Source organism: Canis lupus, chromosome 5, assembly GCF_011100685.1.
Source record: "Canis lupus familiaris isolate Mischka breed German Shepherd chromosome 5, alternate assembly UU_Cfam_GSD_1.0, whole genome shotgun sequence".
In the NCBI taxonomy this organism is placed as follows: domain Eukaryota; kingdom Metazoa; phylum Chordata; class Mammalia; order Carnivora; family Canidae; genus Canis; species Canis lupus.
In genome coordinates, this window is record NC_049226.1 from 39,500,015 (window position 1) to 39,525,798 (window position 25,784).

Here is a 25,784-nt window from a genome sequence, read left to right on the forward strand (position 1 = left end):
AGAGGAACAGTGTGAACAAGGTAGGAAGACTTGGAGTTTGCCAAGGAGATGGTAGAAGATGGTGATGACAGCTTCCTTGAGCTCAGCGGCTGGAGAGAGGTGGGATGAGTGAGGACTGGCTCTTTATCTTTCCTCCTTGGGGTCCCCTGCCCAGGAAACTGGCCCTTTTCTGTATGTGTCTCACAGACTATGTACGTGCAGGAGGTGAGGGGTGCAGGGAGCCAGCCACCCCTACCTTCACACCAAGACCCTTCTCCAGCCAATGACAAAGCACACGGTGGGCAAGAGTGTGGGCAGGTCGCCTCCCCATAGCGGGGTCCTGGCTAGTGGTAGCCACAGGTAGGGGGCTCACTCAATGTGGGTCTCATACACAATTACAGCAGCAGACAATCCAAGGCACACAGAGTAGGAGTGGGTTAGGGAGGAAATGGTTTCATTGAGGGGAAACTGCCCTAGAGCCCTTACAGAGTCTGTTTCACTATGGAAAGTATGGTCTGGATATTAAAACCTGGAATTAAAAAATAATAATAATAATAATAATAAAATAAATTTAAAATAAATAAATAAATATCAGGGAATTGAGGCAAAGGAAAATATGCTTTATAATATGTAATAAGATAATAAATATCAATATAAACAACATATTAAAATATCAGTATAAATTAATATAAATATTAATTATGTTTTAATCTGGATGAGCTGAGGGAAGAAACTTCTAGTTCAAAACCCCAGAGATTGGGACGCCTGGGTGGCTCAGTGGTTGGGCATCTGCCTTTGGCCTAGGGCATGATCCTGAGTCATGGGATCGAGTCCCGCGTCGGGTTCCCTGCGTGGGGCCTGCTTCTCCCTCTGCCCATGTCTCTGCGTGTGTCTCTCACTAATAAATAAATGAAGTCTTAAAAAAAAAAAAAAAAAACAACCAGAGATTATCATGAAAGCATTATTGATTTTTCAGTCAAGAACTTGAAAGACCCGCATAAGTGTGCACACGCTCTAACCAGGTCTACTGGCATCCGAGACTTTAGATAATTTACAGACAGCCTGTATCTTCTGTCAATGACTTTATTTATGTACTCACACTGAAATGTTCAGTGTCAAGGGATAGTGTCATCCTTCTTTGCGCTGCTCCTACCTCATGCTAGTGCTTGATATATAAATGTTGCCTCTCCATACAAGTTTGTCAACTTGATTGGATTTTTTAGGTCGCCCAAATTGTCGATAAACACAGCCAATTCCCTCTTAAATGCAGACAAAAAGGGAGAAAAAAAGAAGAAATGAAAAAGGAAAAAAAAAAAAAAAACTCCGCGCTGAGGATTCTGGGCGCTGTAGTTCGGCCGCCCCGGCTGCGCAGGCGCACTGGCTTGCCTGGAGGCCAGCCCCGCCAAGCCGGCGCCATCGCTGGAAGCGTTCCCGCCCTGCTCTGCGAGTGCCCTCAGTTGTCCTCAGTTCGGCAGCCAGGTACTCGTGGCCCCCGGCGCCAGGCCCCGGTTCCCCGCCGCCCCTCCCACGGCGCTGGGCTCCTGGCGGCGTCCGGGGCGTGGCCGTTCCCTGCAGCGCCTCGGCCCCCGAGCCGACACGCCCACCCGAGAGGCGACTGGGGCTGGGCCTCCTGCCTGGCCGGCGGCGGGGTCTCGCCCTGGCCTGGCTCCCGGGCGGTCGGCGCGCTCGGCGGCGGCGCGGCGCTGGGGTCGGGGAGCCTCGGGAGCGGGGCCCCCGCCTAGGAGGGGTCGACCAGCGCCGGCTGGCCCCTGGCCTGCCTCTTCCCGGTCCCGCGCCTGGGATGGAGGGAGGGGGGTGCCCCGGTGCGCACTTAGGGGAAGGGGGCGAGGCTGGAGGGAGGAGAGTCCGTCCCGGCGTCTGAACCGGCAGGGATGGCTTCACACTTGGTGACCCGACAGGTGGATGAGCGCCTGTCCTTCGGTAACGCAGGCAGCTTTTTTGTTTCCCCCCTGCCTCTTTTTATAGCATGTCAGAGAATCACTTTTAAATCGCTCGTCTCCCCTGGACGGAATAATGGCATCATTGCTGTCATTGGGAGATGCCGGACGGGTCCAGGGCGTTGAAGTTCTCAGCAAGAACGTGGACCCCTTTCATTATTTTACAACCACAAAGCTGGCTTAGGATCCACCCACAAGTGAAATTTCTCAAGTCTTGGGAAGACGGGGTTGGGGGGGGGAGGGTAGGGGAGAGTCACACTATCCAGAAAAAAAAAAAAAAAAGTATCTCGGAAATTACGACTTTGGAGAAGTGTTGGCCTGTAGAAAGATACCTGCATAATGTTAGAGGTGGAATGAGAAAACAGTGTGGTAAGCGTCGTTTGCTAATAGCTTGTGTTCAAGTGATTTGCCGATGGATGTATTTCCAAAGTAGCCAAACCAAAGTTAGAACCTGGGGATGCGGACAGCCACTGCGGAATTTATTCCTACACCAAACTCCTATGTATACATAGATCCTTCTACTTGTCTACTTGGAAAATGCAGAAAAGTAGAAGAAAGTGTAAACATCACAGACCCAGGTCTCAGAGATCATAGTGGAGTTTTGGCTTATTCACTTTTTTTTTTCTTTTTCTTCATGCATTATTCTTACATAGTTGAGATCAAGCTGAATATTTTAAATAGCGTTGGTTATTCTGATTATACAATTTTAAAAGATGTTTATTGCAGTTTGGTGTTAAACATATTTGGCTAGCATTATCTATATAGCATATTGCCAGGGAGGAGTTTATTAATCTTTACAAATTTATTTTAAGATTTTATTTATTTATTATGAGAGATACAGAGACAGAGGCAGAGGGAGAAGCAGGCTCCTTATGGGGAGCCCGATGCAGGACTCAATCCCAGGACACTGGGACCATGGCCTGAGCCAAAGGCAGATGCTGAGCTACCCAGGTGCCCCAATCTTTGCAAATTTAAAAAGAAATGATAACTCAGGTCATTCTTAATTCATTTTAAAGATGCAGAAAGTGACTACTATAGTTCTTTGAAACTGAAAATGTCTTGGGGATCCTTGGGTGGCTCAGCGGTGTGGCACCTGCCTTCCGCCCAGGGCATATCCTGCAGTTCCGGGATTGAGTCCCATGTTGGGTTCATTGCATGAAGCCTGCTTCTCCCTCTGCCTGTGTATCTGCCTCTCTCTCTCTGTGTGTGTATGTCTCTCATGAATGAATGAATAAAATCTTTTTTTAAAAAAAATGTCTTAAGTCAGTCTTTGTAGGTCCACTTTTGTGTTTTGGGAAAAAATGGTTTTATTTATTATTTCTCTTAGCCTATTTTTCTTTCTGCCTTGTAAAACTGGATTTCTTGACTTGAGGTTGAGTATGGGTTGGTTGGAGGTGGAAGTCAATCTTCAAACTCCCTGAAATACTATGCAACATCATATACATGTGCATTATTCTGTGGACAAGGTCAAATTCTGAAATAGATCTGTAACTCCCAAAGTTAAGATCTACAGGTGTTGATGTGCAGTCATTGTTACTGTTTGTTAGAATAGTTTGTTTTTCTTCCTTTTGTTTTTTGGGTTTTTTTTTTTTTTTTTTTTTTAAGAGAGAGGGAGAGTGGGGGAGGAACCATGGAATGGGGTAAGGAACACAGAGAGAGAGGAAGAGAGAACCTCAAGCGGACTCCCCACGAAGTATAGTCTCATGACCCTGAGACCATTGACCTGAGCCAAAATCAAGAGTCACATACTTAATGGACTGAGCCACACAGGCTCCCCAGAAGTTTCAATTACTGTTTTAAACTGTGTTGGAATTTGCCACAAGTGTTGTTTCTTTCTTTCTTTTTTTTTTTTTTTTAAGATTTTATCTATTTATTTGAGAGAGAGCATAAGCAGGGGGAGAGGAAGAGGCAGACATGGGGCTGGATCCCAGGACCCTGGGATCACCAACTGAACTAAAGGCAGATGCTGAACCTACTGAGCCACCCAAGTGCCTCACAGATGTTTCTAAACTGAAGCAAAGAGTGGTTTAAGAAGTACCAGGCTTGGGACACCTGAGTGGGTCAGTGGTTGAGCATTTGCCTTCAGCTCAGGGCGTGATCCTGGAGTTCCGGGATCGAGTCCCACATCGGGCTCCCTGCATGGAGCCTGCTTCTCTCTCTGCCTGTGTCTCTGCCTCTCTCTCTCTGTGTCTCTCATGAATGAATGAAATAAAATCTTTAAAAAAAGAAAAAAAGGAAATACCAGGCTTGAAGCAGAAACTCAGCTAAGGGAACTAGTAATAGGGCCAGCTTTGCCCGGGCTCTAGAATCGCCTTGGTGAAACATTTCAATTGTATTTTCACATGTCAAAGGAAGACTCTTTAATGTGGGGTTTGGGAGGTAGCTTTAGAACAATATTTCTCAAGGTAAAAACTTTAGGTACTTGTTGACAATGTTGACAAAGGATTTCCTTTTTTTTTTAATTTTTTTTATTTTTGTATTCATGAGAGACACACACACACAGAGGCAGACACACACACAGAGGAAGAAGCAGGCTCCACACAGGGAGCCCGATGTGGGACTTGATGTGGGACTCGATCCCGGGACTCCAGGATCACACCCTGAGCGGAAGGCAAAGGCTCAACCGCTGAGCCACCCAGGCGTCCCCAAAGTATTTTCTTTTCTAAAAGCATGCCTAGGGGCACCTGGAAGGCTCAGTTGGTTAAGTGTCTGAGTCTTGATTTTGGCTCAGGTCATGATCTCAGGCTCGTGAGATCAAGCCTGGTATTGGCTCTATGCTTGGGCTCCTAGCCTACTTAAATTCTCTCTCTCCCTCTGCCCCTCGGTCTCCACCCCCCCCCCCACTCTAGCATACTCTCTCCCTCTCTCTAAAAAAAAAAATAACAATAAAATAAAAATTTTAAAAAGCATGCTTAGTGAGCTTTTTGCATCCTCAAATATAATTAAGATACAGGAGTTTTCTAATTATATTTAGAAGTTTTCTGGTAGAAGAGTCATTTTCATTAGATCTGCAAAGGAATTCATGACCTAAAACAATGTAGAGAAACACTGGTAAAAAAGAAAGAAAGAAAGAAAGAAAGAAAGAAAGAAAGAAAGAAAGAAAGAAAGAAAGAAAGAAAGAAAGAAAGAAAGAAAGAAAGAAAGAAGAGAGAGAGAGAAGAAAGAAAGAAAGAAAGAAAGAAAGAAAGAAAGAAAGAAAGAAAGAAAGAAAGAAAGAAAGAAAAGAAAGAAAGAAAGAAAGAAAGAAAGAAACACTGGTTATTAGTAACTCTTGAGACTTCGGTATAAGAATCCTCTCAGATTTTTCATTCTTTATTCAAGTCTTCTCTTCGCAGTACACCATGTTTTCCTCCTTCAACTTCTTATTTCTTTCTCACCAAAAAAATCTTTTCATTGTGCATAGTGAAACCCCAGGGTCATGGAACAAATTACATGTGAGGGTCTCCTGATAGGGGGATAGGGGGAGCCACCAAATGTGGGGTGACCTGATCAGGTGGAGGCCAGCTGTGAGGGCCATGAAAGAATTCATCCAAGGTGGAACGAAGGAGATAGAAGTTTACTGAATGCATTGCAAAGGAGCCTGGGCAGGCAGGACAGCAAAGGGGAGACTGTCTGCCCCCCCGGGGGGGGGGGGGTAATAGTTAATGGGGAATGTGAGGGGGGATGGGAATGTATGGAATGTTCCTTTACTGGTACCTGTATCCAGGTGTAAGTACCCCATTCATCAGCCATTATTTATGGATTTTTTGAAGTGGGCTATTGGGCCTGTCGGAAGTCAGCCCCATGGTCACTGTGGGCCCTTATATCTCACTCAGGTTTCCATTGTTCAAGTTGGTTACCTAAAAATGGTCTACATTACAGTCTTAAGATAATCATGTTTTTCTTTTTTTAAGATTTTATTTGTTAGAGCACACACGAACAGGTACGAGCAAGAGTGGGGTGAGGGAGAGAAAATCTGAACCAGACTCTGTCCTGAGTGCAGAGCCCTACTCAGGGACTTGCTCTCATGACCCTAAGATCACAACCTGAGCTGAAACCAAGAGTTGGATGCTTAGCCTACTGAGCCATCCAGGCACCCTGATAATCACATGTTTTCTTGATTTAACTAATCCTTACTCACCCCTCCTTACCTGAGAACTTCACATTTTTCTTGCATGACCTTTCATTCTACTAATTGGGAATTCAACTTTTCAGATTTAGTAGAGTCCATGTCATTTGAACAAGAAAGACATTTCTTTCTCATATAAAAGTCTGAGTTGTTAGGTTGTGAGCAGTGATAAGGGTAGGCGACTTTCATCTATTAGGTCATCTAGAAACCCAGGGTCCATTCACATTTTTGCTTCACCACCTGCTGGGGGTGTTGTCTTTACTATGGCAGAAGCTGGCTCACTCTAGTCTCCTTGCATTCCAGGCCTTTGGAAGGGGAAATGAAGATCTGGAAGCCAGGCAGCTCCCTTGTAAAGATGTAACATTACCTCTCTTACTCAAATCCCTTTCACTATAATTTGGTCACATGGGCATACCTGCCTGCATGGTGGCTGGGAAATGTCTCTAGCTGGGTGACCTTATGTCTGGCTGAGATTTCAAGCCTTTGTCAAGTGGAAGAGGAGACTGGCTATTGGAAGGCAATTTGCTACATTGGCCTACTTATGTTTCCTACTGCTTGAGTCAGTCTTAGGAAATTTTTAAGCAAAAATTGTTCTTTGGGAAATTTTATTTTTATTGGCATACAGTTTTAAGATGATTTATATGTTATAGCCCCTTTCTTGTTTCTAATTTTGGTTTATTCTGTTTTTTCTTCTTTGGCTGGTAGCTTATATATTTCATTATTTAGAGAATCAGCTCCTGCTTTTGTCAACTGTTTTCTTATTTATTAGTTTCTTTATTATTTCCAATTTATGGTTTGCTTGTTAATTATTTTTCTTACTTGAATATTTAAAATTTTTATTCTTTTAAAAATGTTTGTTGAATATATTTAGAGATATAAATTTTATCTTTTTAAAGTTTTGGCATTGACCCATGAATTTTTCATCTATAATTCTCCCATTTTCTAATTTATTGGCAATTTAAGTTCTCTCTTTGACTTAATAAGTTCTCAGGAGGGTCTGTTTTAATTCCCTGGTGATTGGGTTTTTTCCCTCTCCAGACATACATTTATAATTCTACTACATCATGGTTGGTTAGAGAATGTCATGAATCCAGTTTTTCCTTCTTTTTTTTTTAAGATTTTATTTATTTTATTTTAGAAAGAGAGAGTATGTGAGAACAGGGAGAGGGGCAGAGAGGGAGAGAGAGAACAACAAGCATACTCCCCTCTGAGCACAGAACCCCACATGGGGCTCAATCCCAGGACCCTGAGATCATGACCTGAGCCAAAACCAAGAGTTAGACACTCAACCAACTGAGCCACCTAGGCAACCCATTGGCATGATGACTTATTTTTGTGTGTTTGTAGTGAGAGCTAGCTTTATTTTTTTTATCCACAAAGATACTTATTATTTCATTTTTAATTGAAATATGATTAACACATAAGTTTCGGGTATACAACATGGTTCAATATATGTATATATTGCAAAGTGATCATTGAAAATCTAGTTAACATGGATATCACCACACATAGTTACAAATTTTTCTCTTGTGATGAAAACTTTTAGGTTTTATTCTTATTAACTTATATAATACAGTATTGTTAACTATAGTCACTGTTCTGTACATTACATCTCCAGGACTTACTTATTTTATAACTGGAAATTTATAGCTTTTGACCACAATTGCCCATCTTGCCCACTGGTCAACCTTGCCTCTGGCAACCATCTCTAACCATCTTTTCTCTGTATCTAGGAGTTCAAGTTTCAGGGGTAGGGTGGCTTTTTTTTTTTTTTAAGATTCCATATAACAGTAAGATGATACTTATCTACAGATGTTTCACTGGTTTGACCTAACATAATGCCTTCTTGGTCCATTCATGTTTTCACAAATGTCAAGATTTCCTTCTGTTTTGTGGCTGAATAATAATCCTGTGTGTATCACATTATCCATTCATCTGTCAACAAACACTTCAATTCCTTGGCTATTATAATTAATGCTACTGTGAACATATAGCTGTGGATATCTTTTTTAATTCATTTTTTTTTGTTTCCTTCAGATAAATGCCAGAAGAATTGCTGGAAAATATAGTAATATTTTTAATTTTTTAAGGAAACTTTCAAGAAATTTTAGTATGATTTGTTTTAGTTTTGTAAAAAATGTTGTTGGTACTTTATAGGGATTGTATTAAATTTGTAAATTGCTTTGGGTAGTATGGACATTTTAACAATTCTAATTCTTCCAATCCATGATCACAGAATATCTTTCCATTTAATGTCTTTTGGTTTCAATGTACAGGTCTTTCACCTCCTTGGTTAAATTTATCCCTAGGTATTTTATTCTTTTTTTTTATTCATGATGCAATTGTAAATGAGATTATTTTCTTAATTTCTCTTTCTTACAGTTAATTATTAGTGTATAGAAACAACTTATTTTTATAAGTTGACTCTGTATCCTGCAACTTTATTGAATTTGTTTATTCTAATAGTTTTTTTGGCAGAGTCTTTAGGAGTTTCTATATATAATATTATGTCATCTGCAAATAGTAACAGTTCTTTTCCAATTTGGATGCCTTTTATTTTATTTTTTTCTTGCCTAATTGTTCTGGCTAAGACCTCTAATATTATACTCTATATAATGATAAGAATGGGCATCCTTGTCTTATTCTGTTCTTGATCTCAGAAAAAAAAAATTATCATTTCACCATTGAGTATACATGGCTTTGTTGAGAGTTTTCATCATGAAAGGATACTGAATTTTGCCAGATGCTTTTTTTTTTTGCATCTTGTGAGATGATCATAGGATTTTTATTCTTCATTTTTTAAAATATTTTATTTATTTGAGAGAGAGAAAGCAATAAAGAGAACATGAGGGGGGTGAGGAGCAAAAGGAGAAGCAGACTCCCTGCTGAGCAAGAAACCCAATATGAGGCTCAATCCCAGGACTCTGGGATCATGACCTGAGCCAAAGGCAGACACTTAACTGAGCCACCCAGGCACCCCTATTCTTCATTTTGTTAACATGGCATATCACATTGGTTGGCTAGCAGATACTGAATCATTTTCGCATCCTTGTAATAAATCCCACCTTGATTATTGTATATGATCCTTTCATATATTGTTGAATTCGGTTTGCTAATATTTTGTTGAGGAATTTTGCATCTATGTTCAACATTGACTTCTAATTTTTTTTTCTTGTGGTGTCCTCGCCTGGTTTTGGTATTAAGATGGTGGCATTGTAAAATGAGTTTGGAAGTGTTCCTTCTCTATGATTTTTAGAAGAGTTTGAGAAGGATTGGTATTAATTCTTCTCAAATGTTTGATAGAATTCACCAATGAAGCTACCTAGTCCAGGACTTTGTTTTTTGATGGATTTATTATTATTATTATTATTATTATTATTATTAATTATTGATTCAATCTCCTTACTAGTAACCAGTCTGTCAAATATTCTCTTTCTTCATGATTCAATCTTGGTAGTTTGTATGTTTTAGGAATTTACTCATTTCTCTAGGATGCCCATTTGTTGGCATGATCTTTTTTAGATCCATATTGTCTTAAACTTTAATATGTTCATATGAATCAGCTAGGGGGATCTTATTAAAAAGCTGATTTTGATTCAATAGGTTCTGTAGTTTGTACCTCAGATTTTGCATTTTTCACAAGTTCTCCAGTAATGTTTGTACTGCTGTTTTTCAGACTACACTTTTGAATACAAAGCTCTTGGATGTGAATTCCTAATAGATGTAAATTATCTATGTAAGGCAGAGACAGATTCAGCATAACCTTGCATAGATTCTTTTGGGCCCCAAAAGCCCTACTGCATGGTGAGAGTGTCAGACTTCCTAGGAAACTGTCATTAAAAAGAATTTCTCAAAATCTGGGAAGCTTAATTCTTACTGCTCCACTGCCCTTTTATGTGTCTTATAGCATCATTCTGCGATTATGCACTTATTTACAAACATAACAGTCTTATTTTGTAACCAAACTTAGCACTTTTTTTTCCCCTGCTTCCTTTTTCTTTGGATTTGCCTGATATAGAATGAGTAGATAGATCTATTTGAATATGAGACTGAGGGAGGCATGTCAGGGCTTCTTCTGAGAGTTGTGGTGTTCTCTTTACATGAAGCTGAAATCTCTGAAAATGTTACAAATTGATCATCAATGAAAGACAGGAAAAGAGGTTCTTAGAATGTTTCATTTTTAGATGAGTAGGTGATTGTGGCAAAGAAAGATTGAATTATTTTCTTTCACATCACACAGCAAGTTGATTTAATGGAAAAGTTGTGGGCATTGGAATTAGACCGATTTGGCGTCATACCTGGCCTTGGCTAATAGTGTAATTTTTCTAAGCCTCATTTTCCTGATCAGTGGAATGAGAATATAATTTCCATTGGATTAATGTGAAGTTCAAATTAAAAGCTCCTTATACAATGTCTGGCCTGCTAGCTGTGACCACACTTAATTAAAAAGCCAAAATTTCCAGGAACAAAGATGTCTTTTTCCTCACTGATCTTGGAGTTTAATCTTGTATTCTTTAGGGAAGTCATACTTACTTGTAATGTCAGGATTGCAACTAGATAAGGCTGAGATTTCCAAGGCAGGATTGATTTTCACAGCTTATTTCTCTTTCTCAGAATGCCTTTGTAGGACTCCACTCTTGCCAGAGAGGGGAACACAGAGGAAGAGACTATGGCTGCTATGGTTTTTACAGTTGGACCTCTGGTAAGTTGGGGTTTCCTCTGGTCCTCACCTGCCTCTTGTTTTAAGAGCATGTCCATTTTTCCTGAAGTCTGTGACTTCCATATCTTACCCACATCCCTTCTGGTATCTGAATCAAATTGTTTCACCCTTGAAAATTGGGCTCATCATAGTAAAGCTTGTAATCTATAAGAAGATTCATTATACATGTTGAACCAAATATCAAGACACATAATCTTTCAAAAAATACTTTTGCTATTTTTGATAAATAGGCAGTCTAGGACATTTACTTTTTTTTTTTTTTAATTTTTATTTATTTATGATAGGCACACAGTGAGAGAGAGAGAGGCAGAGACACAGGCAGAGGGAGAAGCAGGCTCCATGCACCGGGAGCCTGACGTGGGATTTGATCCTGGGTCTCCAGGATCGAGCCCTGGGCCAAAGGCAGGCGCCAAACCGCTGCGCCACCCAGGGATCCCTAGGACATTTACTTTTGATGTTAAATCCCGGAAATTTCAGTTATTTATGGGGTAGAAGAATGGAATATTTTAAATTGGAAATTTTGTGTAGGAAATTTCGGGAAAAATATATACATATGCACATAGACTCACCCACCACACACCCTCTTTAATTAAGAGGGACCCTTCCCCTTGTGCCCACTCTCAGTGATCTCTTTACTACCCATTAAGAAGTGACCAAACTTAATAGATGACATGGAGAGAAAGATGTTTAAGTCACAGTGCTTGGATGTAGGGAGCTTAGTCTTATTGAGGTAAAGCATATACAAAAGAAAGAGTTACATAATTTATTTAGGTGAATGATAGTTACTTAGCCATATGATAAAGTGCTATGGAAGAAAAGAAATAGGACATGAGTATGGGCAAAATTTGTCACAGAAAGTCCATGAGGAGGGAGCCCCGGTGGCCCAGTGGTTTAGCGCTGCCTTCAGCAAGGGTGTGATCCTGGAGACCCGGGATTGAGTCCCACATCAGGCTCCCTGCATGGAGCCTGCTTCTCCCTCTGCCTGTGTGTGTGTCTCTCTCTGTGATGAATAAATAAAATCTTTAAAAAAAAAAAAAAAAGACAGAAAGCCCATGAGACAGTTGGACTTAAGGTGGTATCCAGTTACAAGTGGGATTTAAATTGTCATAAAGTATTTATGAGGGTGCTTCAGGTGAGAAAGGAGTTCAAGGGCAAGGTTCTGGGGCAGAGAACAGTGGGGTAAGCTAGGGATTCCAGTTGGAAAGTTATGAAAGACAGGACTGGGATATTTAAGCTAAATCTTTTAATGTTTAATGTTTTCCTGAAGACATTTAAGTATACGTGTGTATGTGTGTGTGTGTGTGTGTGTGTGAATGTGTTTGAGATAGGTGTTAACATGATAAAAGCTGTATTTTAGCAGTGATTTTCTGAAATAGGAGATTCCAAAGAATGATGATAGCAACAAATATCATTTGTTCTAATAATAATCTGCAGTAACCTGCAGTTGTGATCTTCTACTCTTTCTAGTTGGGATGTACAATGTAAATAGTCCTTAAAACATACACTTGAAAGATAAATACAGGGCGCCTGGCTGGCTCATTCAGTTGAGCATCCAACTCTTGATCTCAGCTCAAATATTGATCTCAGGGTCTTGGGTTTGGGCCCCACGTTGGGGTCCATGCTGGGTATGGAGCCTACTTTAATAAAAAAGAGAGAGAGAGAGAAAAAATAAGAACCAAAATGTTGCACTTGATCAGTAGATCCAAAGTGTTTGTCTAGTATTGACATGGTCAAACTCATCCCTAATTACCACATTTTCTGGAAGCTGAATATTTGTAATTTTTAGATAAGAACTTGGGAGAACTAAGGTAGCATTTTTTTCTCAATGAGCTTTTAATAGTTGTATTACCCATAGTTTTTAAAATGGCACACACAAAACCTAAAATTGTTAAATACTAATGGAAGGATAGCATAAGAGACACCTGGGTGGCTCAGTGGTTGAGCATCTGCCTTTGGCTCCGGGTGTGATCCCAGGTCCTAGGATCAAGTCCCACATCGGGCTCTCTGCTTGGAGCCTGCTTCTCCCTCTGCCTGTGTCTCTGCCTCTCTCTGTGTGTCTCTCATGAATGAATAAATAAAATATTTTTTAAAAAACAAGGTCAAAGATTAGAATTAGATATTATGAGACCTTAATTCAGCCCTAAGTAAAACAATAAAAGAGGTTATTTCATATATGCCATATCCACGGTGGACTGATGTTGCTTGATGAGGCTCTGCTATAAATCATGGGCAGCCTGTCACTGAATGATCTTATCCTGTATCCCCTCAGAATCCTGAAGATTCCCAGCCAGAAGAAGATTTTCACCTTCAGGCAGAAGAACCAGAACTGGTAAAGGTAATACTTAACATGTATGTAAGGGGAACGAGAAGGGCCACTTACACTGACCCTGGTTCTTAATGTTCCTAGTTGATTGCAGGTTCACAGTGAATACCATCATGCTAAATAGCTGTAGTAACCCCAGGGTGGTACCATCAGTTTGGCAGATTTCATTTCTCTCGGTGGTGACAAGCCTAATGTGGCAGATAGTCACAGCATAATTTCTAATTGATAAAGTATCCAATATCACATCCTCTGATTTTTGCTTTGCATTGTAAGTCTCAATACCATTAAAAATACCAAGAATGCATCAGTGTGAGTGGAAACATTCCTAAGATGTGTTAAAATTAGTTTAGCTATTTTTATTTCATTATATTTGTTAAGCTTACTTTTTTATTTGTGAGTATAGTATCTACCTGATTTGTCCATAAAATATCAAAGTTAGAAATTTATGAATTGGGATCCCTGGGTGGCGCAGCGGTTTGGCGCCTGCCTTTGGCCCAGGGCGCGATCCTGGAGACCCGGGATCGAATCCCACATCGGGCTCCCGGTGCATGGAGCCTGCTTCTCCCTCTGCCTGTGTCTCTGCCTCTCTCTCTCTCTGTGACTATCATGAAAAAATAAATAAAATCTTTAAAAAAAAAAAAAAAAAGAAATTTATGAATTATGTTAAGAAAAAATATCTAAAACTTAGAAATAAGGCAAGAGATAAATGTATGCCTTTTCAGTGTCATATTAGACATGTATTATTCTGGCATTCCTTTTTCTGCTATCAATAGACAGCTGTTTTTCAATCTCCCTTGAACCAACTTTGTCAAGCAGTTAATCTCCCATTAATGACTTAAACAAATCTTCTGCATGTGTTGACAATAACTTTTAGAATTGTGGTTTAAAAAATTTTTGAAATATAATTGACATACAAGGTTACATTAGTTTTAGGTGCATAGCATAGTGATTGGACAGCTCTATACATTACAGTGTTCACCACAGTAAGTGTAGTTATTACAATATTGGGACGCCTAGGTGGCTCAGCGGTTGAGCATCTGCCTTTGGCTCACGGTGTGATCCTAGAGTCCCGGAATTGAGTCCCACATCGGGCTCCCTGCATGGAGCCTGCTTCTCCCTCTGCCTGTGTCTCTGCCTCTCTGTGTGTCTCTCATGAATAAATAAATAAAATCTTTAAAAAAAAGTTATTACAATATTATTGACTATACTCCCGATGCTATATTTTTTATCTTACTTTATTTTATAATTAAAAGACTTATTTATTTTATAATTAGAAGTTTCTACATCCTAATCCCCTTCACCTATTTCACTCATCCCCCTCCCTCCCTAGCAACCACCAGTTATGAAGTTTGATTTTGCTTTTTGTTTATTCATGTTTTATTTTTTAAATTTCACATATAAGTGAAATCATATGGTATTTGTCTTTCATTTATTTCATTTAGGATAATACCCTCTAGATCCATCAATGTTACCATGAATGACAAGATTTTTTTTCCTTTTTTTGGATGAGTAGTATATATAGTATATGTCTTCTTTATGCATTCACCTATTGATACGTGTGTTGCTTCTATATCTTGGCTATTGTAAATAATGCTGCAATAATCAGGAGTGTGTATATCTTTTTGAATTAGTATTTTCATTTTCTTTGGTTAAATAGCCAGCAGTGGAATTACTAAGTCATATGATAATTCTATTTTTAATTTTTTGAGGAACCTCCATACTGATTTCCATTGCAGCTGCACCTGCTTGCATTCTCTTTGGCAGTGCCCAAGTGTCCCCTTTTCTCCATACCTTTGCCAATTCTTGATATTTCTTTTCTTTTTTTATTTTGGCCAGTCTGACAACTGTAAATTTCTCATTGTGGTTTGGTTTGCATTTCTTTGATAATTAACAATAAGCATCCCTTCATTTATCTGTTGGCCATCCATATGTCCTCTGTGGAAAAATGTATATTCAGGTCCTCTGCCCACTTTTCAATTGGATTATTTGTTTTGTTGTTGTTGTTGCATTGTGTGCATTTTTATATTTTGGATATTAACCCCTTATCAGTTATACCATTTGCAAATACCTTCTCCCATTTTTGTGTTGTTGATGGTTTCTTCCATCGTATAAAAGCGCTTAAGTTTCCAGTTGTTTATTTTTGCTTTTGTTTTCCTTGCCTGAGGAGACATATTTGGAAAACTGTTGCTAAGGCCAATGTCCAAGAGTTTACTGCACATGATTTCTTTTAGGTGTTTTATGGTTTCAGGTCTTACATTTAGCTCTCTAATTCATTGTTACTTTTTTTGTGTATGGTATAAGAAAGTGATCCAGTTTTATTCTTTTGCATGGAGCTGTCAAGTTTTCCCAACACCATTTGTTGAAGAAACTATCTTTTCCCCCATTTATATTCTTGCCTCCTCTCTTGTAGATAATTATGGTTTTTAAAAAAAGAGTATGTTGAAGTTCAGCTTTTTTTTTTAAGAATTATGTTTTTAAGTTTCTTAAAATTACACTTTGGAAGTTGGTTTTATTCCAAAAATATTTTGTGTAAAGCTGGGCTTTTCTTTTTGCTTTTATAAGAAAATACATTCTGAGACTCAGTCTTACACATAATTTTTATATAGTTTTTTTGAAATTTAATATTGAGCCAGTCATTCTTAAAATTGTCCTTTAACATATGACAGTTTAGACTTAAAATTTTAAGGTGAAAATAATAGTTTCAGACTTTGAATCATGAACTGTAGGAAAGTACCATTATTTTTGACATGATGAATAATTCATGTGATTTATTTTTGTTCTGACAGAAAGTCCTTGGCAGAAGATTAATTCTGTCTGGCTCTTTCTTAAATTCTGCATCCTGTTTATAAGTACTGAGCTCAGTTTTGTTTAAATTTTTTTTTTAAGTAGTCTCCATGCCTAGCATGGGCTTGAACTCACAACCCTGAGATCAAGACTTGAGCTGAGATCAAGAGTTGGGTCCTTAACTGACTGAGCTCCCAGGTGCCCCTAGTTTTGTTTAATTTTGATTTGAGTAGAACCAATGTTTTAATGGTAATATTTAACATTTCTGTGTCTACAAAAAAAGGCAGAATTTTCATAGGGCTTGTGTTGAAACTGTTGATCAATTTGGGAAGAATTACTGTGTTAATATTAAGTTTTCTAATCCGAAGAATATAGAATGTCTTATTTAGGTATTCTTTAGTTTCTTTCAGTGATGTTTTATCATTTTTTCTCTATGTATCTTGAATATCTTTTGTTAAATTTATTTCTAAGTGTTTTATTCTTTAAATGTATTTTTTGCTACTTTAAATGGATTTTTTCCTTTTTTTTTTTTTTGGAATGTTCATTGCTAATGTATAGAAATAGTTGACTTACATATATTGATCGTGTGGCCTAAACCTTGCTGAACTAGTTTCATTGTAGAAGGGATTGTGGTTTTTTTTACACTTGCATGTGTGTGGATTCTTTAGGGTTTTCTGTATGCAAGATAATATCATCTGTAAATAGAGATTTTGTCATTTCCAAATAGAAATTTACTTCTTTTCCCATCTAGATACCTTCTATTTGTTTTCTTTCTCTAGTATCTCTTGCTAAAACTCATAGTAGTACAGTGTTGAATGGAAGTGAGGAGAGAAGACATTTTGTAAGGTTTGTGATCATAAGAAGAATGCATATGGCCATTCACCATTAAGTATGATGCTAGATTTGTGTTTTTATAGATGGTCATTATCATGTTAATGAAGTTTACTTCTATTTCTCGTTTGTTGTGTTGTCACATAATTTTTTTTAGTCTGTTAAGATAATTGTGTGGGTCTTGTTCATTATTCTATTAATATGGTATATAGCTTTGATTAATTTTAAGATATTAAGTGAACTTTGTATTCCTGGGATAAATCCCATTTGGCTGTGGCATATATTATGTTTTCTTTGTTGCTGAATTCAAATTGAATCAGATTGAATTAATTTGTCTGACTTTTCCTTAAAATTTACATCTATCTTGCTTTCATAATACTGGCCTCAGAGAATGAGTTGAGAATTGTTTCCTTCTATTTTTTGGAAGAGTTAATGAAAGATTGGTATTAACTCTTCTTGAAATGTTTGTTGGAATTCAGTGAAGACACCTGAACCTGGGTTTTTATTGGAGCGGAGGTTGTTATAGCTCTATTCATATTTTCTATGTCATCTTGAGTCAGTTTTGGTAGTTTGTGTCTTTCTAGGAATCTGCCCATTTTGCCTAGATTTTCTAACTTGTTGGCTTACAGTTGTAGTTGTTCCTAGTATTCTCTTATAATCCTTTTATTTCTGTAAGGTCAGTGGTAATGTCTCCTTTTTCATTCCTGATTTTAGCAATTTGAGTCTTCTCTCTTTTCTTAGTCTAGCTAAGGGTTTATAATTTGGTAATCTTTTCAAGAAATCAACTTTTCCATTTGTTGATTTTCTCTATTGTTTTTCTATTCTCTATTTTATTTTCATTTTAATATTTGTTATTTCCTTTTGCTTTAGAAAAATTTTAATTCACTCCTCCTTTTCTAGTTCCTTAAGGTACATATTTATTTTGTATTTTTTATTTTAGTTCCAGTATAGTATATACAATGTTATGTTAGCTTCAGGTGTTCAATAGAGTGATTCAACAATTCTGTACATTACTCAGTGCTCATCAGGATAATTGTACTCTTATGCTCCATCACCGATTTCCCTTATCTCCCACCCAACTCCCCTCTGCTAACCATCGGTTTGTTCTCTATAGTTAAGAATCTGTTTCTCGGTTTGTCTCTTTCTTTTTTCTTTTGATCAATTGTTTTGTTTCTTAAATTCCACATAATGAGTGAAATTGTATGATATTTGTCCTTCTCTGACTTATTTCGCTCAGCATTTTACTCTCTAGATACATCCATGTTGTTGCAAATGGCAAGATTTCATTTTTTATGACTGAATGACATTCCATTGTATGTATATATACACCAGATATTCTTTGTCCAGTAATCTTTTTTTTTTAAAACTTCTTTTTTTAAATTTTTATATTTTATTTATTTATGATAGTCACACAGAGAGAGAGAGAGAGGCAGAGACACAGGCAGAGGGAGGAGCAGGCTCCATGCACCGGGAGCCCGATGTGGGATTCGATCCCACGTCTCCAGGATCGCGCCCTGGGCCAAAGACAGGCGCTAAACCGCTGCGCCACCCAGGGATCCCTGTCCAGTAATCTTTTGATGGACACTTGGGTTGCTTCCATAATTTGCCTATTGTAAATAATGCTGCAGTAATCATAGGAGTGCATATATGTTTGGTAAATAACCAGTAGTATAATTCCTGGGTCATAAGGTAGTTCTATTTTTAACTTTTTGAAAAACTTCTATAGTGTTTTTCACACTGGCTGCACCAGTTTGGATTCCCAACAGTACACGAATATTCCTTTTTCTCCACATCTTCACCAGCAGTTGTTTTTTGTATTTTTTATTTTAGCCATTCTGACAGGTCAAGGTGATATCTCATTGTAATTTTGATTTGCATTTCTCTAATGATGAATGGTATTGAGCATCTTTTAATGAGTCTGTTGACCATCTGTCTTTTTTTTTTTAAGATTTTATTTATTTATTCATGAGAGAGGCAGAGACACAGAGGGAGAAGCAGACTTCATACAGGAAGCCCAATGTGTGACTCGATCCTGGGACTCCAGGATCACACCCTGGGCGAAAGACAGGCTCTAAACCGCTGAGCCACCCAGGGATCCCAAGCCATCTGTCTTTTTTTTTTTTCTTTTAAATATTTTATGTATTTATTCATGAGAGACACACAGAGAGAGAGGCAGAGACACAGGCAGAGGAAGAAGCAGGCTCCATGCAGGGAGCCCGACATGGGACTCAATCCTGGGTCTCCAGGATCAGGCCCTGGACTGAAGGCGACACTAAACCACTGAGCTGCCCGCTATCTGTCTTCTTTAGAGAAATGTCTATTCATGTATTCTGCCCATTTTTATTTTTATTTTTTTTAAGATTTTATTTATTTATTCATGAGAGACACACAGAGACAGAGACACAGGCAGAGGGAGGAACAGGCTTCATGCAAGGAGCCCGATGTGGGACTTGATCCCGAAACTCCGGGATCACGACCTGAGCCAAAGGCAGATGCTCAACCACTGAGCCACCCAGATGTGAGGTTTGTGATCCTATTCTGCCCATTTTTAAATTGGATTATTTGATTTTTGGGTGTTGAGGTGTTAGTTCTTTATATATTTTAAATACTAATGCTTTATCAGATAGGTCATTTGCACATATCTTCTCCCATTCAGTAGGTTGTCTTTTAGGTTGTTGGTTGTTTCCTTCTCTTTGCAGAAGCTTTTTATTTTGATGTAGCTCCAATAGTTTATTTTCACTTTTATTTCCCTTGACTCAGGAGACCTATCTAGAAAAATGTTACTGTGGCCAGTGTCAGAGAAATTACTGCCTGTGCTGTCTTCTGAGATTTTTATTGTTTCAGGTCTCACATTTAGATCTTTAATCCATTTGAGTTTATTTTTCTATATGGTGTGAGTAGTTGTCCAGTTTCATTCATCTGCAAGTAGCTGTCCAGTTATCCCAACACCCTTTATTAAAGACACTTTTTTTCCATTGTATCTTCTTTCCTCTTTTGTTGAAGATTAGTTGACCATGTAATTGTGGGGTTATTTCTGTGTTTTCTATTCTGTTCTATTGATCTATGTGTCTGTATTTACACCAGTACCATAGTGTTTTGGTTACCATAGTTTTGTAACATAACTTGAAGTCTGGAATTGTGATACCTCATTTTGTTTTTCTTTTTCCAGATTTCTTTGGCTATTCCAAGTCTTCTGTGGGTCCATACAAATTTTAGAATTCTTTGTTGTAGTTCTGTGAAAAATGCTTTTGGTATTTCAACAAGGATTGCATTAATCTGTACATTGCTTTGGGTAGTATAGATATTTAACATTATTTGTTCATCCAGTCCATAAACATGGAATGTCTTTCCATTTCTTTGTGTTGTCTTCAGTTTTTTTTTCATCAAAGTTGTATAGTTTTCACAGTACGGGTGTAGTACAGTGCCTGGTTCCATAAGGTATAAATTTAGATTACTGATTTGATATCTTCCTTTTTTTTTCTTTTTTCTTTTTTTTCTAAGAATTTATTTATTCATGAGAGATACGGAGAGAGAGAGAGATTGAGAGAGAGAGGCAGAGGCACAGGCAGAGGGAGAAGCAGGCTTCGTGCAGGGAGCCCGAGGTAGGACTTGATCCCGGATCTCTAGGATCACACCCTGGGCGGAAGATGGCGCTAAATCGCCGAGCCACCGGGGCTGCCCCGATATCTTTCTTTTTTCTAACATAGGCATTCACAGCTCTACATTTCTAACTGAGCAGTGCTTTTACCGTCTCCCACAAGTTTCGATAGAGTGATTTATTTTCATTTGTCTTAAAGTATTTTCTAAATTACCTTATGATTTCTTTGACTCATTAGTTTTATAAGAGTCTGTTGTTTAATTCTTACATATTTTTGAATTTTCTAGTTTTTTTCTTAGTGATTTGTAGTTTCATTTTGTTGTGATCAGAAGTGATACTTTGTATGATCCTAGTCTTTTAAAATTTATTTTTTTTATTTTTTTTTTAATTTTTATTTATTTATGATAGTCACAGAGAGAGAGAGAGAGAGAGAGAGGCAGAGACACAGGCAGAGGGAGAAGCAGGCTCCATGCACCGGGAGCCCGACGTGGGATTCGATCCCGGGTCTCCAGGATCGCGCCCTGGGCCAAAGGCAGGCGCCAAACCGCTGCGCCACCCAGGGATCCCATCTTTTAAAATTTATTAAGATTTCTCTTGTTACCTCACATATGGTCAATCTTAGAGAATATTCCATGTACACTTGAGAAGAATATATGTTCTGCTATTACTGGGTACCTCCGTGTTCTAAAGATGTCTGTTCAAATCATGTTTCCTTGTTGATCTTCTGCCTTGTTGTTCTATCCAGTATTGAAGTCTCTATTTTTGAATTATCTTTTTGTTTCTTCAATTCTATAAATTTTGGTTCTTGTATTTTGAGATTCTTTTAAGTGAATATATGTTTAAGTTTTTTCTGTCTTACTGATAAATTAACAGTTTATCATTAAAAAATACCTTTGTTTGCTTCTAAGAATAATTTTTGTCTATTTTGTCTGTTAGTAATACAGCTAATCTAGCTCTCTTTTGTGTACTGTTTACATAGTATGTTTTTTCCATCTTTTACATTCAACCTATTTGTGTCTTTGGCTTTAAAGTGTGTCTTGGGATCCCTGGGTGGCGCAGCGGTTTGGCGCCTGCCTCTGGCCCGGGGCGCGATCCTGGAGACCCGGGATCGAATCCCACGTCGGGCTCCCTACATGGAGCCTGATTCTCCCTCTGCCTGTGTCTCTGCCTCTCTGTCTCTCTCTGTGTGACTGTCATGAATAAATAAATAAAATCTTTAAAAAAATAAAAAATAAAGTGTGTCTTCTGCAGATAGCATTTATTTGTATCACTTTAAGAAAACTCCCTTCTGCCAATCTCTGCCTTTTGATTAGAGTGTTTGGTTTATTACTTTTAATTTAATGACAGATAAGGTAGGATTTGATGTCCTCCTTTTTGCTATTTGTTTTTTCTATGTCTTACCACTTTTTAAAATTTCCTTTTCCTTTATTGTTTTGTTTTTGTTAGATATTTTGTAGTATCCCATTTGATTCCTTTATCTTTTTAATACTTGTTTATTTTTATCTTAATTCTTTCCCTGGGGATTACAATTAACATCTTGACATAAAACTATGTATTTCAGATTAATGACAATTTAATAGTATATAAGTCTTTGCTCCAATATAGCTTCATTCCCTCGATCTCCTATATACTCTTATTGTCATACAAATTATACCTTTTAAGGGTGCTGTTGGGCTCAATAGACCATGTGACTCTTGATCTCAGAGTTGTGAGTTCAAGCCCCACATTGGGTACAGCAACTATTTACAAATAAAATCTTAAAAAAAAAAATTAAAAACAGGGGCACCTAGATAGTACAGTTGATTAAGCATCTGACTGTTTTGGCTCAGATAGTGATCTCAGAGTCATAAGATCCAGACCCTGGTCACGCTCTGTGATCAGCATGGATCTACTTGAGTTTCTTTCTCCCTCTCCATCTGCTCTTTCCCCTGCCTTCTCCCACCTCTGCATGCATTGTACATGCACACTCTCTCTCTCTCAAATAAATAAATCTTTTTAAAGAAATCAAAAACAAATTATACCTTTTTATACCTTATAAGGCCATTAACACAATTTTATGATTATTGTTTTATGCAGTTGTCTTTTTTTTTTTTTAAAGATTTTATCCATTTATTCATGAAAGGGAGAGAGAGAGAGAGGCACAGATACAGGCAGAGGGACAAGCAGGCTCCATGAAGGGAGCCTGATGTGGGACTTGATCCCAGGTCTCTAGGACCACACCCTCGGCTGAAGGCGGCACCAAACTGCTGAGCCACCTGGGCTGCCCGTGCAATTGTCTTTTGAAATAAGAAGAAAGGTGCCTAGGTGGCTCAGTTGGTTAAGGTCCAACTCTGGATTTCAGCTTAGGTCATGATCTGAGGGTCGTGAGATGGCATGCTCAGTGGGGAGTCTGCTTAAGATTCTCTTTCTCCCTCCCTCAACCTCTCCTTCCCCCACATCCGTGCTCTCTCAAGTAAGTAAATCTTTTAAAAAAATAAAATAAAGTAAAAGAAAAAGTTATATAGATAAAAATACATTTATATTGTCTGCAAAGTTATGTTTACTGGTGTTTGTTAGTTCTTTATGTGGACTTGTGTTACTGTCTAATGTCCTTTCATTTTACTTGAAAGATAATGTTTAGAATTTACTATGGGCCAGATGTGCTAACAATGAACTCTCTCATTTTTTGTATATCATTTTTGAAGGATAGTGTTTCTGGCTATAGAATTCTTTGTTGACTTTTTTCTTTCAGCATTCTGAATATGTCATAACACAACCTTCTACCTTTATTGATTTCTGATTAGAAGTCAACTGACATTGTTACTGAGGATCCCTTGTATATAAGGTGTCCCGTTTGTTTTGCTGCTTTCAAGATTCTCTTTGTTTTTCATCATTTTGACTATGACATATCTAGGCATGTGTCTCTGATTTTATTTTACTTGGTGTTCCTTGAGCTTCTTCTCAATTAATGATCATCAAATTTGAGGAGTTTTTTGACCATAATTTTAAAAATTTTTTTTATTTATTTGAGAGAGAGAGAGCGAGAGACCATGAGTGGGGGGGAGGGGCAGAGGGAGAGGAGAAAACATGCTCCCCACTGAGCAAGAAGTACAATCCTGGGCTGTGTCCCAGGATCTTCAGATCACAAGCTGAGCTGAAGGCACTCAACAGACTAAGCCACTCAGGCACCCCAGCCATTACTTATTTATTTTTTTTTTAATTTTTTATTTTATGATAGCCACACAGAGAGAGAGAGGCAGAGACACAGGCAGAGGGAGAAGCAGGCTCCATGCACCGGGAGCCCGACGTGGGATTCGATCCCGGGTCTCCAGGATCGCGCCCCGGGCCAAAGGCAGGCACTAAACCGCTGCGCCACCCAGGGATCCCCTTATTTAAATATTCTATCTGCCTCTTTCTCCCCTCTCCTTTGTGGACTCCCATTATGCATATATTGTTATTCTCATTGTCCCACAGATCTTTGCCATTATGTTAACTTTTTTCATTCTTTTTTTGCTGTGTTCCTCAGTCTAGATAATCTCATTTTATCTATTTTAAAGTTCACCAATTTTTTTTTTTTGCCTGATTATTTTAGTCTGTTTGGACTTCTTTAGACAAATGCAACAGACTGGGTGGCTTGTAAACAACAGAAATTTACTTATCATATTTCTAGAGACTGGATGTCTGAAACCAGGGTGCCAGTGTGGCCCAGATAAAGGCTCTCTTTTGGGTCACAGTCTCATTGTATTGTCAGCAGAAGGAGCTAGGGATCTCTCTGGAGCCACTTTTATAAGGCACTAATCCCATTCATGAGGGCACCCTCCTGACTTAAGCATCACCCAGAGGCCCCCACTGCCTAATGTCATCACATTGGGCATTATGATTTCAGCATATGCATCGGTGCATGGGGTGGAGGAAAAGGATACACAAACATTCAGAATATACTGCTGCTCAATTGCTGTTTCACTAAAGCTCTCTAGTGGATTTTTTTTCAATTATGAAAAACTATGGAATTTCTATTTAGTGAGATACCATTTTCACAATTTTGTCTCATTCTTTAGATTTGTTTTTCTTTAGGTTTTTGAATATGTTTGTAATACTCATTTAATGTACTCATTTAGTAAATACAACTTCTTGACTTCTTTAAGGACACTTTCCATTGACTGTTTTTTAACTCTGTCCCATGCTTTCTTGTTTCTTTATGTATGTTGAAACTTTTTCTCAGGACAAATATTTTAAATAAAACAATGCGGCAACTCTGGAAATCAGATTCAACATTCCCCAAGGTTTGTTCTTGCTGCTACTGCTGTGCTTTGTTTATTTAGGGACTTTTCTGGACTAATTCAATCACATTTGTATTCTTTGTCATATACATTCTCTGAAATCTCTGCTTGGTCAACATAGTGATTAATGACTGGACATAGATTCCCTTAAGGGATGTCTCGGTGGCTCAGCAGTTTAGCATCTGCCTTCAGCTCAAGATGTGATCACAGGGTCCTGGGATCAAGTCCTGCATCAGGCTCCCCACAGGAAGCCAGCTTCTTTCTCCCTCTGCCTCTCTCTGTGTGTCTCTCATGAATAAATAAATAAAATCTTAAAAAAAAAAAAAAAAGATTCCCTTAAATGCCTTAAACCAGCAAGTCTTCTAGCATTTGCCAAGAGGTTTTTGTATGTGGTAGGCATACCTTCTATTCCTAGCCTTAAGTAGGCAGTTTATAACTCTTGCTTGCACAGACCTTCAAGGTAAGCCAAAGGTAAGAGCTGACAGCCTTCTTATGTTTTTCCTGAGACTTAGCTCTTGATGGAAAAAGAAAATAAAACCCAGTAACTTATAACTTCATTATAACTTCATTATAATATGAGTGACATGAGAAGTGATTAACAGTAAAGTTTATGTACTGTCATTATCTCCCATATTAGCCATATTTTATTCTTAGCAGAATGAAAGTTTGCTTCATGAACTTTCAGGTACAAATAGATTAAAAGGTTTAAGCAATCTGACAAGCATACATATCTATATGACAGGAAAACACCCCAGAGGAAATCTGTCTCTCATGCTATAGAGCAAATCTTAGCCAAGTATACTATAACTTGAGACCTTTGCCTGCCTAGTCAGCTAATTAGGATTTTTAGTTTACTAAGTCATAGAGTTAGTGATTATGAGTTTGAATTCTGGAACCAAACTGAATTTGAACCTACACTTTACCTTTTCTGAGAACTTGGGCAAGATGTGGAAGATGCCTCACTTTTCTTATTAGCACCTTGTCATTACATAACAAGCTGTTAGATCATACCTGATAAATATGCACTATAGGTATACAAAAGGAAAGAGTAGTTTCATGAATCCCTTTGTACCTAATGCCTATATTCAGCAATTATCAGCCCCTGGGTAATCATATTTCATTTAGGTTTTTTTTAAGATTTTATTTATTTATTCATGAGAGACACAGAGAGGCAGAGACACAGGCAGAGGGAGAAGCAGGCTCCATGCAGGAAGCCCAATGTGA

At 38.3% G+C, this 25,784-nt stretch overlaps 1 protein-coding gene across 6 annotated transcripts in view; it reads left to right on the plus strand.

Moving 5' to 3' along the window:
• The first annotated feature begins 1,360 nt into the window (after positions 1-1,360).
• Positions 1,361-25,784, plus strand: part of ZNF624 (zinc finger protein 624) — a 43,104-nt gene continuing 18,680 nt past the window's right edge. For 3 of the 6 annotated variants that reach the window (XR_005359568.1, XR_005359570.1, XM_038536983.1), the window contains exons 1-3: positions 1,361-1,458; positions 10,660-10,747; positions 13,035-13,100. Coding sequence is in view for 1 of the 6 variants with exons in the window: in XM_038536983.1 (XP_038392911.1) it covers positions 10,715-10,747; positions 13,035-13,100 (99 nt within the window). In the remaining 5 variants the exon portion in view is untranslated. Of the gene's footprint in view, positions 1,459-10,659; positions 10,748-13,034; positions 13,115-25,784 lie in introns of those variants that run through there. The other 3 variants (XM_038536984.1, XM_038536986.1, XM_038536985.1) reach the window with 3 other exon arrangements.